This window comes from Myotis yumanensis, unplaced genomic scaffold, assembly GCF_028538775.1.
Source record: "Myotis yumanensis isolate MYYU_CA2020_CCGP unplaced genomic scaffold, mMyoYum1.0.hap1 SCAF_1, whole genome shotgun sequence".
NCBI classification, from domain to species: Eukaryota; Metazoa; Chordata; class Mammalia; order Chiroptera; family Vespertilionidae; genus Myotis; species Myotis yumanensis.
In genome coordinates, this window is record NW_027223752.1 from 137,437,752 (window position 1) to 137,451,268 (window position 13,517).

The 13,517-nt window shown below is 37.1% G+C and overlaps 1 protein-coding gene across 3 annotated transcripts in view; it reads left to right on the forward strand.

Annotated features, from left to right (window-relative positions):
* LOC139021703 (ankyrin repeat domain-containing protein 26-like) overlaps window positions 1–13,517 on the forward strand; it is a 177,557-nt gene that overhangs the window by 2,297 nt on the left and 161,743 nt on the right. For all 3 annotated transcript variants that reach the window (XM_070432198.1, XM_070432188.1, XM_070432206.1), the window contains exon 2: window positions 1,464–1,904. In XM_070432198.1, the coding sequence (XP_070288299.1) occupies window positions 1,464–1,904 (441 nt within the window). The remainder of the gene's footprint in view (window positions 1–1,463; window positions 1,905–13,517) is intronic.

A 13,517-nucleotide genomic window follows, 5' to 3' on the forward strand; every position in this document is an offset into this window, starting at 1 on the left:
ACCAAAGGAAATAGAAATAACTCATAAGAAAATGAATTCTGAGATAGCTTATTTAGTCATTTTCAAATGTGTGTGAGTATGCATGGGTGTGTATATATTTAAAAAAACAATACTGTACATATGGAAACTATAGAGGATTTAGAATGTGTGTGTGTGTGTGTGTGTGTGTGTGTGTGTGTGTGATAGGGGTGACACTTTGGGTCCATTAGAGAAAATGATATTGTTAATTCAAATCCATTTGTCTCCAACAGTCAAGTAGTGACTTCACAATGGCCTCATCCTAAGGGGAGGCTTTTAGTACTTTCTGTAGGAATCAATGTGTTGTCCATGATCTCAAAGATATTGTTACTAACAACAGATATTGCAAATTTGGGCAGTGATTTTATTTCCTTGATATATCAATAAAGAGGTTAGTTTCACTTCCACTGAAGGAGGGTATAACCAGTTCAAAGATGATATTTTAGATGTCATTCTTCTACTTTTGAGAAAAGTAACAATTTGTTCTAAGTAGCATCCCATTTTAATACATAGGACTTCTGAAGAGAATGGCATGCTGCAATATATACTTAGTGACAACTTATTGATAAGTATCTTATTCCTACTAAAGTAGTTCAGTGTATTCCTTCCCCCCCCCCACACACACACACATTGCACATTTAATATTACTTTAAACATCATGAACAAGAAATAAAAGTTATTGCAGCAACAAAAAACTCATGATTTTCTAAGAAGACTCTGTAAATTTCACCTTATTCATCATTTGATTTTTGAAACATAGGCTTCTTTTGTGTTTTTATATCCACACTGGAGAGGAACTATGGACTGGTGCAAGAGCACGAATTGTGGAGTCTGAAAACCTGGGGAAAATCCTGAACTTGTTTATCTTTTAACCCCTCCATTCCAGATTGTGATAACTGAATGAGGTCATTGATGGATGTAGAAGTGCTTAGGAAAATGCTTGGTTATCCGTTGTTCGTGGAGGCAGTCTTTATAACTATCTAGGAATGTATTAGAAAAATAGAATATCTATGGGATAATATTGGGGAAAAATTTTAGGAAATTTAGTTTATCCTAATATATGTAGGGTTAATACTCTTACTGTGGAGCAGCTGTGTGTTCAGACTGTAATCTCAATTTTTAAGTGTAGAAAGAGTTAGTAATCAATTACTTAATGCATTCTGGATTTGTGGTGATTCAGGAAAACCCTTTCCAATTTTGAGACTCTTATAATTCTCTTGTGATATTTTTCATTTTAAAAATTCATAATTGTATATTAAATTTTTGAAATTTAGAGATGTTGTGCTTGGAAAAAATTAAAGAATCGGATCCAACTCTATTTTTTCCAGAAGGATACCTACTTATTGCAATTTTTAAAATTATAAACATAGTTATTCGTTAATTTCAGAAGCTATCATGGCATGTTTTTCAATGTTGTAGCTAAAAGTCTCCTTTGTGTTTTTTAGGTTCCTGAAAGTTCTGAAAAAGAAGAAAGCTTATTGATTGAAAATTGCATTTTGTGGGATGAAAATGCTAAGCTAAGACTGGAAATAAACACAGCAAAAAATCAGAAGCAAGAAATGGAAAAAGAAGATGTTGAGGACCTCGCACTTGTCAAAGAAAAGCTTGACCATCTTCAAAAGACAATAAGAGAAACAGTATTTCAACACAATGAGCAGCTTGAAGTTCTGAGAGTTGAGAACACTGTGCTAAACAGTAAACTGGAGGATGAACAACAAAACAGAGGAAGACTGGAAGCAGAAGTTGAATCATACCGGTCTAGACTGGCTACCGCTGTACAGGATCATGAGCATTGCCAGACATCAAAAGGAGACCTACAACTTGCTTCCCAGACAGCAAGAGATGAAGGGTTTTGTGCGGGAAGGTCATTCTACAAACCAGTTGAAGTAGGCATATCTTTCATGTTCTCTCACTTGGAAATATTATGAAAGCATGAAAATGTTCAGATCATTGTAATATGTACATCCACAAATGACAACTAAAAAAATTAAATCTAGATCCACTAATGGATATTTTTAAAATATTGATATAATTCACACATTGTATAATTTGCCTATTTAAATTATATGAGTCAATATTTTAAACATATTCAGAGAGTTGTGCATCTATCACCTCAGTCAATTATATAATATTTTTATCACTCCAGAAACAAACTCCACTTAGCAGTAACTACCAGTTTCTCACAAAAACCAGTTTCATTTATGTCTCTATTGATTAGTTTATTCTGGATATTTCATATATATGCAATCACAGAAGTTATAGTCCTTTGGACTGGCTTCTTTCCCTTAATCTCATATTTTAAAGTGTGTGCACATTATGGCACATAACAATATTTTATTTCTTTCTTTTTATTGCCGAACAATACTTCATCATGTGGCTCTTCCACTTATCCATTTATCAATTGATGGAAATTTGTATTGTTTTCACTTTTTGGCTGTTAGTAATTCAACTATGAGTACTATTGTACAAGTCATTGTGTGAACACAGGTTTTTCTCTTCTTGTCATGGGATTTATTTTTTTAAATATACTTTATTGATTTTTTACAGAGAGGAAGGGAGAGGGAGAGGGATACAGAGTTAGAAACATCGATTCAGCTGCCTCTTGCACGCCCCCTATTGGGGATGTGCCTACAACTCAGGTACATGCCCTTGACCGGAATCGAACCTGGGACCCTTCAGTCCGCAGGCTGATGCTCTATCCACTGAGCCAAACCAGTCAGGGTGTTGTCATGGGATTTTTATCCTCTGAGATAACTGGCCTGATTTCAGCATCTCTCAGCCTTTACTCATGCTGTCCATTCTGTCTTTTCAGTTTCTTTCCCTCCTGCCTCATCCTATATCTATTCGGACCTGGCTCCCAATCTCCCCTCTATGAAGCATTCTCTGTTTCAACTCTCACTGACCTCATTCATTTCTGCACTTATCATCTCATTTGTGTGGAATGCTTTAGCCCTGAATTTCCCATTGTCTTAATTTTCTTCCCAAGAGATAATCTTGTCTTTCTATGTGTTAATTTGTCTGTGGGGGATATTATTTGATATAAGTGTACCTATCTGTGTATAAATTGAACACATTTGAGCTTAATATTGTTAAGATAAAACTAAATACTTTATATCACTGGCAGTCTTGGAATTCAAACCAAGATATTTGATCCACACAAATGTTGAGGTAAAGAGTCTTCTGCATTGGCAAGAAGAAGATAGCTCTAGCTTTCCCAAGCCTTCAAACAATATAGTTGAGATAACATGTGAAAAGAACTTCAGAAGACTTTTATTGGTCAGGTCTCTATGAAATAAGAATGTCTTATTATTTTTAAAGGCAAATAATTGATAATCTGCCACTTGCAAAAATAACATTTGCATTATAAGAGAAAAACAAGACAGAGATGCTGGTCAACATCCTAAGGGTGAAGGTGCCCCCAAACTCAGAACACAACAGTAGTACACTCAAAGTGACGCCAGTAAGAATCAACATAAAATGTACAAGCTTAGCAATCTACAAGGGCGATCCAGGTCACTCATGGTTTATGAGTGTGTGGTTGAGGATATTGTTTATGAGGAGCAAGAAGGGAAAAGGAAAAGTACAGATGACCTCAGTAAAGGGGTCAAGGCTAGAAATGTTGATTAGGGAACCTGGTTTAAAGTGTTGAGATTGAAGGATCTCTGAGAGAATTTTAAGAAGGGAACAGATTGATTTCTAGAAGTCTATTTCTATTTTGCTTGGTAGTTCAGTTTGTTTATTAAATTCCACATATGAGTGAAGTCATATAGTACTTGTCTGCTGCTCATGGTGGTGGTGTTGGGAGGTGGTATAGGGATTGAGCAAAAAAGAGAAAAATTAGAGAGGACTCATGGACATGAACAACAGTGTGGTGATTTCCAGGTGTGTTGGGGGGTTGGGTGGAGATGGAAGAGGTCATAGAGGGGATACATCATGATGGAAAGAAAATAAAAAAGAAGTGAGGTAGAAAAGAAATTAAAAATAAAAAAAATTGTGAACTTGGGCGATGAACCTATAGAGGGCCAATATAATATTCTATCTTTTGCTTGTTAGAAATTTTCTATACTAACAGGTGAAGAAAACACCCTATTGTCTTAGGTGAACACTGTCTCTATCTGCTGCTGGACTGGGGCTCCCCTAATTGATTCTTCAGAGTATTCCTCTTCTGTGTATGTCCGGGATTTGGTCCTATCAGCTTTCTGTCTTTTAGGGATTCTTAGTTTGAGGCTGTTAACTTTCTGTCTTTTTGAAATTCCTCATAATTTTTGTTGTATTGATTATATACTTACTTTCTTATGCTAAGTACATAATCTCTAGCCCTTATTTTTAGCTTAAGTATTCAAAACAAAGGTCATCAAGTTTTAAAACCAGGTATTGAGTTTCTTAAACTTGTTACATTTCCCTTGAACCTCAATATGGTTCTAGTCCATGGCATTCAATGCAGTGAAGAAAAATAAACATGCTACCACTTCCTTCCCCAAGCAAAAATAAATAAATAAAGAAGGAATAGACAGAGTGGAAGACTGTACATCATGGTTACTGTTTAGAAATGAAGTGCTGTTGGAGAGCCGGAGGGAGAGTGTGTATGTGGTCATTGTTATCAGTTGCTGCTGAGAAGTAAAGCATTAAGGGACTAAAAGAAGATGACCCTCAAAAAAAGTTAGTGCAATTATAGAATGGAAAGTCAGATTCTTATGTAAAAGAAAAAAATGAGTGTTGAAAATATGAATATGTGGATGAGACCTTGCATTTAAAAAATGTTAGATTTTAATGGGTGGGGACAACGGGATGACACAAAAAGCTACAAAAGTCAAGTGAAAGTTACGTTTTATATAATATAGAGAAGACACTTTATTTAAAGATAAAGGTGTATAATAGAAAAGGAGAAAATGAAACCTATGGAAGAAAGCTTACAAAGAATGAGAGTCTTTATCTCATCCTAAAGTCAGGTTACCATCATAAGGTAATGGGGACTGCATGGGAAGTTTTCAAAGATGACCTTAGTAGGATGTGGTTTAATAGAACCTGGGATATCTGGAACTATTGGTGAAAATGTTTCCAGGGCATCTTAGAAACTAAAAGGTCAATATAGCCACTCTCTTAAATATTTTTTAGCACTTAGTATTTAATATTTTATATATAAATACCTCTGTTTTAACAAGCTTTGGCAATTTAAGTTTCAGAAAGAAAGTGGTAAAAAGGTAAAATAAACTTAAGCTGCTGTAAGAAGTAATTATTTTTTAAATCTGTTCATATTGGCATCAAGTTTATAAACTAGATTTTATAAACTTGTCTACACACGTTATTCATGAACTCATGAGAAATTGTATTTTTAAGAAAGAAAAGTGAGTCTGTTGATTTTTAATGATTTTCTTTAATTTTTTTTTCAAAGTCTCAGCACGAAAAGGAAGACTTAAAAAAATATATTGAGTCAAACATCTTTCTGCAACAGAGGTGGCAGCAAGCAGTGAATACAAAGAATGACTTAGAAAAAGAGAAGACCAGGCAAGATTTTAATATTTCAGATCATTTCTGCTGTGAATTAAGATTTAACTGTCATTTTACTTTATTAAAACTGAAATACAAATTTATTTCATCTCTGTAATTTTCATAATTAAATTATCCTATTTTAAAAATTACCACAGAAACACACAGCACAATCTGAAACTGTTTTGAGGTCCACGATATTGTACTTACTCTTTTATGATTCCTAAAACCGTAATGAGACTGCCTTTTGCATATCCTGTCACCTGCACTCTTCATGTCCACCTTGAATTTTTATTTCTGCCACATATCTGGTCTCTCTGGTGACCTTCCCTTCTTTTGATAGTGTGTGTCCCTTCCGCCTTCCAATAGTTTAATAACTAAAACTTATCTGTGTCATTGTTTAACAACACTAAAAATTATCTTGATTTGGCTTATGTTTCTTTTTATTTTTTTTTATTTATAAAAGATATCACACATACAAAATGTCCGTATGGTTTAAAGAAGAAATTGGATAATCCTGTTTTTGCCACTCATAGAAACACAATGGCATCTTTCCCATGTCTGGGGAGCCCCCATCTGGCTTCCTTTCTGTTTATTGCCTGAGTTCTTCAGTTTGTTCTCTGATTCTCATCAGTGTTTTCCCTCTCATTTAACTGTCTTTCTCTACATTGTTTCGTATCCCTTTCACTGTGTTAACACTGTGCTAGCAAAGATCTCTTGTTAAAACAGTCTTGAAGAGACTGTTACACCTTATCTCCCTGATTTCCCTTCTTCTAAAGCCTGCCTCTTTCTGATTTCCCCTTCCACTCAGACTTCAAAGATTCTTCTTTCCTGCTTCTCCTTCTGTTTTGAATGATCTCCTAGATGTTGGTAATTTTCTTTACTTCTTGTAGACTATTGTCAGTAGGTACCAAAAGGTATTTTTGTGTTTTTTCAAAACATTCACATATAACTATGCTTTTCTTCTTCACCTTGGATACTGGTCTCTGGTTTCTAGTTGATCTTTAATAATAGATTAATGATTTATAGTAACATAGTAAAATGAATATTAATAATAACTTATTTATAAGAACTCTATATAGTTACAATATTAACTATATAGCCATATCACGTATGTCATGACTTGTTTCATTTTATTTACATAAGATTATAATTTAGTTTGTAGGATTTCAAGCAGTATTAGATTAGAACAAATGAGAGCATCATAATTTATAGATTTGTTTTATATTATTTTATAAACATAATATCTGTTTAAAAAATAACTAAAGGCCCTAGCCGGTCTTGCTCAGTGGATAGAGCATCGGCCTGTGGACTGAAGCGTCCTAGGTTCGATTCAGGCCAAGGGCACATGCCTGGGTTGTGGGCTCAATCCCCAGTAGGGGGTGTGCAGGAAACAGCCAATCAATGATTCTCTCTCATCATTGATGTTTCTATCTCTCTCTCCCTCTCCCTTCCTCTCTGAAATCAATAAAGAAATATATTTTAAAAATAACTAAATATTTAAGCTTAAAGAATTTGACATATTTGTCTTGTACATTTCTTCAGACTTAAAAAACTCCTAAAAGTTGCAAAACAGAAATTACATGAGTGTGATAATGAAGAGCTTAGTTTCCCTGGAGATTCAAAACCAAGTCCAGCTGACATGGAAATTCAGTCTAAAAAGCCAAAACAGAAGGTAATTTTAAATCAGTTTTGGGACCCAAAATTCACCTAATTTGGGGAAATAGATAACATTCAATGCTTTGGTGGTAAAATATAGATTTTTCTGTTAATTTTATAGACTTGGTATCAGTGAAAAAGACAGCTTTTTCTTTATCACTTTTCTATAAAAAGGGCCTACTGTTAACTCTCTATGTCTTGAACCCTGGCACCAGCACCAAGTCCAAAACATTTTGGTGGCAGCTTTCCTGAGACATAATGAACATACCATGCAGTTCACTCATTTAAAGTGTACGGTTCAGTGCCTTTTTCTGTATTCACAGAGTTACACAGTCATCATCACAGTCAGTTTGAGGACATTTTCATCCCCCTAAAAAGTAGCCCTGTGCCCTTTAGCAACCACCCTGTGCCAGCTTCCACTTCCCTTACTCTTCCTGGCCCTCAGGAACCACTACTGTCCTCTCAGTCTCTCAAGATTTGTCTGTTCTGCACATTACATATCAGTGGAATCACACAGTAGGTGCTCCTTTGTGACTGCCTTTTTTATTTAGCATAATGTTTTCAAGGTACATCTCTTTTGTAGCACGTATCACCAGTACTTCATTCCTGTTTATTGCTGAGTAACATTTCATTGCATGAAGTGACTACATTTTTAAAAATCTATTCATCGTTTGATGAACCTTTAGGTTACTTTCACTTTTTGGTGTTGTTACTAATACTGCTCTGAATCATGTACAACATTTTATGTGAACATATGTTTTCATTCTCTTGGGAATCTTATCTAATAAAGAGAGAATGTGCAAATTGACCATCAGGCTATAACGGTCAAGATAGCTGCACCCACAGGGGAGGCCAAGTTCCTGAGTTCCCTTAACGAGCCTTAAGGAGAAATCAGCAGGGACCTGAGGCTGCGTGGTGGTAGGCCAGGGCAGGGGACCTGAGGCCGCACCCTCCCTGCCCCTATGCCAGGCCGGGGGACCTCAGGCTGTGCCCCCCCCCCCCACCCAGTGGAGCTTGACGGGGACCACAGTCCGTGGCCCCCACCCAGCAGGGCATCACAGGGGACCTCAGCTGTGCTCCCCACCCTAGCGCCAGCCTGTGGGACCTCAAGCCGCACCCCCTGGCCCAGGCCAGAAGACCTCAAGATGCACCCCCTGACCTAGGCCAGGGAATCTCAGTCCTCACCCCCCACCCTAGCACTGTGCCAAGTGACCTGAGGCCATGCCCCCCTCCCAGCGGGGCTTGATGGAGGTAGGTCTGGCTGGGTCTGGATCTAGCCCAATGTGGGTAGGGCCGGCCGGGTCTGAGTCTTATGTGATTTTGAGGTGCATGTGTGTGGGCAGAGACTTGACTCTGGTTCCTATGGCACACCCCAGACTCTGACAGGAGGAAGACTTGCATATACATTTTACTAATTTTCTTTCACCTCTGACACTTCCATTATAGAGAAAGGGCAAATGGCAATATTAAATATTTCCTCTAATTAATTCCCTTTTAATGTGCACATACTTCGTGCACCGGGCCTCTAGTATAATTATAAATGGAATTGTTGGATAAGATCTTTAGCCTTTTGAGAAACTGCCAGATTGTTTTCCACAGTGGCTGCAGCATTTTGCATTTTCATTGGCAGTGTATGAGGGTTCCAGTTTCTCCACATTCTTGGCAACACTTATCATTACCTGTTTTTTTATTGTAGCCATCCTAGTAGGTATGAAGTGGCATCTTACTGGTTTTGATTTGAAATTGTCTAATGACTAGTAGTGTTGACCATTTTTTCACATGCTTATTATCCATTTCCATATATTCTTTGAAAAACTATTCAATTTCTTTGCCTGTTTTTAATTAGATTATCTTTTTATTATTTAAGTGTAAGAGATCTTTAAATATTCTACATACAAATCCCTGACTAGATAATGGATTTTCAAACATGTCTTCCATTCAGTAGCTCACCTTTTCATTTTCCTGATGGTGACTTTCAAAGCACAGAAGGTTTTGATTTTGATGAAGTCCAGTTAATCTATTAATCTATTTTGTCTTTTGGTTTCACATCTAAACTTGAAGTAAGACAGAGGAGACTTTGTATTTAAATGGTGCCAAATCCAGTCCTGAAGATATACACCTATGTTTTCTTCTAAGTCTTTTATAATTTTAGCTTTTACATTTTAAGTTAACTTTTATGTATGGTCTGAGGTAGAGGTCAAATTTTATTCATTTGCATGTGGATATCCAGCTGTCCCTGGACAATTTGTTAAAAAGACTACTCATATCTGATTTATTGTTTGGCACCCTTGTCAAAAAGCAGTTGGCCACAAATTGGGTTAAGTTTTGGATTCTCCCTTCTACTTCACTGATGAATAAGTCTGTCCTTATGCCAGTACCAAATCAAATGTTATGAGTATCTTTCCCAGTCATCTTGCATATTACTAGTTGCTTTATGTAATTAAAAAAGTCAGTGTAGTGGAATGTTTTTACCTCTACTTTTATGGAGGTTTCTTGTTTCTTGATAAAGCTTATGGCCAGCTTATGTTTTGCTGCCTCTGTGGCATGATGGGAAAGTAGGCTTACAACGATAACACCCATTCCTTTTTTTTCTGCATTCAAACCCAGTGCCTCCCACTTCACTTCCATTTCCATGAAATTCTAGTAACAGGATCCGCTGACTTAGCCATTTCCTTCATTGTGTTTAACTCATAATTCATAGACTTGCTGGTAGGTGTCACTGCCTGGGGAGGAAAAGATTAAAATCTGGACTGTCACCTTTCCTCATCAGAAATGCCTGACTTTGAAATCTCAAATTTTATTTTATTTCTTAATGTATTTCAGAGAGGGAGGGAGGGAGAGAGAGAGAGAGAGAGAAGCGAGAGAAATATCAGTGATTCGAGAGAATCATTGTTGGGCTGTCTCCTGCATGCCTCCTACTGGGGATTGAGCCTGCAACCCAGGCATGTGGCTTGGACCTGAATTGAACCTGGGATCCTTCAGTCTGCAGGCTGAAGCTCTGTCCACTCTCCCAAATCGGCTAGGAGTAAAATCTCAAAATGTTAAAGCCAATTTGTTTCCTATGGAGAAACACTGTGGTATAACATACAAGCAAGCTTGAAGTAAGCTAGAGAAGGTATTGTACTTAAATGGTGCCAAAAGGCATTGCAGTTGTTTTGCCCCTGAAATTTAAAATGATTTCATAATCCTCTCTGTTTCCTCACTGAGGAAAGGAAAGCTTAGTCCTAACCTTGGAGTGCTTCTCTGTGGCCCTTGGCTGTTCCCTCTGAGACTTTGCTCTGTACTTTTCATAAGAGATGACATGTGCTTGCAGCTCTTTTTGCAGCCTGCATCCTCCCTGTGGAACATCTAAAGCCCACAGGCCCTTTTGATTGTGTACTGTCTTGGTCTCCCTTAAAGAGGCAGAGCTAGCAGGCAGGGTTTCTCCTTCTACCATTCTCTTAGGTTTGGGTATCTGTCCAGTTAATTTTACTGGGGTTCATGGCATTAAAAAAGCCACCTCACAAATAGTTTTCAGATCAGATCTTCACCTTGGGCTTCCTGGAGGTGTTGTAGGACACTGTCTTTAACATTCTTACATTCTGAAAATCCTTAAAGGAATTTGAGGCACCACATAAATGCTTCTGAGGTTTTAAGGCAGCAGTTCTCAACCTGTGGGTCATGACCCCTTTGGGGGTGGAATGATCCTTTCACAGGGGTTACCTAAGAACATCGGAAAACACATATATAATTACATGTTGTTTTGTGATTAATCACTATGCTTTAATTATGTTCAATTTGTAACAATGAAAATACATCCAGCATATCAGATATTAACATTCTGTTTCATAACAGTAGCAAAATTCCAGTTATGAAGTAGCAACGAAAATCATTTTATGGTTGGAGGTCACCACAACATGAGGAACTGTACTAAAGGGTCGCGGCATTAGGAAGGTTGAGAACCACTGTTTTAAGGAGTTTTATAAATGTAGGTTTCATCCTCTGACCATGTTTTCCTGGAACACCTTGGATTTGATGTTAGCCCAGAAGCCATTTCTTTATGTTAGGATTATTTGACAATTGGACATGTGGGAGAAGGTACAAATGGGAAATCGATATTTGAAACCCGTAAATTGGGTCCTTTTTTATTTATTTGTCTATTTTTAGCTTATGATTCTCATCGATTTCACTTTCAGCTGCTTCCTAGCGAGAATCCCTGTCATCTTCCTTTCAGTGTCATTGTGTTCACTTGCCCAGAAGCCCTTGCTGTCAGCCTCCTCAGGGGCCATCAGGCCTCCACTCACCCTTTCTTGGAGGCCCTTTTGGTTTTCATTCTCACGCTTCTCTATATTATGTCGGGTTCTACCTGCCGCCTGTTCAGAGGTGCTCCCATATGTGTGTGTGTTTCTTTTTTAGTGTCAGCACTCTATTTGTAATGTCAGTATCTTGTGCCAGTTACTTATTGCTGCTCAGTAACCACCTCCAAACTTCGTGTCTTAAAGCAGCATTTACTTGTTCACAAATCTGCAGTGAGGCCAGCTCTTTTCATTTCCACTTGCCATCATCTAGGATGACTTGAAGCTGGGAAGTTGAATCATCTCTAAAGGCTTGGTCATTCATGGGTTTCTCAGGTGCAGCAGGCTTTTGGCTGGGGCGTTCGCTGGGACAGTCTCATCTGGACACTTGTTTGAGGATGACCATGTGGCTTGGGCTGCTTCGTTCTTCACAACATGGTGGCTGGGTTCCCAGGGTGAGCTTCCCTGGGGAGAGAGTCCGATGGCACCCAGACATAACAGTCACACAGCAGTCACCATATCCTATTCACCAGGACCCAGGTAACACTGAGGCCAGCACCTATTTCCTGGACAAGTGCCAGAGAATCTGGAGACGTGCTTCAAAAACTCAACATCCCTCACCTTGTCTTACCAAGTAATCATTGTATCTGAAGGAAAGTAGTTCTTCCCAAGTCATGATCACTGACATTCCAGCAAGTTTGTTGTTGTTGTTGATGATGTTGTTTTGTTTACTATGTTTCCTTAGTTTGTGGGAAGTAACAGAGAATTTCAAGATAGCACTATTGGATTAAGTCCCCATCCCCATTTTTTTTTTTAATTCTAAAAAATGTAGGGCTCATCTCACTAAACTTTTACAGTGAGAAATGTAATTTCTCAGTAACGCAGGGAATCATTTCTTTTTGGAATGCAATTCAAGTTAGCATCAAACTTTTGTAGTTCAGTGAAAAATTTATGACATTAGAGTCCATATTTATAAGATTCATTAATTAGTCTCATTTTGAAAGTCTTACTTTGGGAGGCATTTGCTGACTCAGTCCTGAATATCTCAACATGATATCCCTAAAACATTTGTAAATATTATGAAGTGTTCAGATGGGGAAGAGGAAACAGACTTTCTCCTAAAGGGCAGCATATAGATATTTTATGGAGGACAGACATGAAAAAGTCTTCGAAAAAGGAGTATAAAATTAAGTGCAGACATTTTGTCAAAGATGACAACAGTAAATATATTTTTTTAACTCCTGGTCATTTTAACTTTGGTCTTGATTCTGAGTAATTCAAGGTTCCAATTCCAAGACTCTACCACTGTACAAGTAACATTTTATTGCAATTGAATTCATTTCAAAATTCCATACTGGCGACCGCACCTTCATAATCAAACTATATTCTTTTATTCATGCAGAATGATGAGCTTACAGCAAAAGTGCAACCGTCATCTTCAAAATGTATACCCCTGGATGAAAAAAAGACACCTCTACAGCAGTTAGCAATGGAAGCACTTCTAAAGGAGTGTGAAGAACTAGAGAATACAGCAAAGAAGTGGGAACAAGAAAATGTAAACCTCAGAACACATATGGAAATGAATATGGTAGAATCCTGTGTAGCAGAAGAGTACAAAAAGAATATTGAAGAAAGAACAGGACGGGATGAAGTAGACAAATATAAACAAATCAATTCATTTTTACAGGTTAATTTATTGATCTTTAATGTGCTGTAATTCATTTCACTGCAAATTACCTTTTAGATAAATACAGTGTATTTGTGTTTCCTCTACTTTCTTTAATAGCAATTTATTATGTAGACTTCTGGAAGGAAGGTGGCATTTGTTTTACTTTTCAGTATTTCAGTTTCTATCCTTATTATCGATAAATTGATCTTTCCAAATGATTCCTGGTAGAGTATAATTTTATTTTTAAGACCAATTGATGTAAAACAAGAGTATCAGGAAGAAAAGGTAAAAAATGTGATTAATTTTTATGTTCTACTTTTAAAACTTTAAACTGATTCTATTATTCTCTGAATGATCAGATTACATGAGTACTAATAGAAGAATATTAACTTTATAACTCAGATTTAATT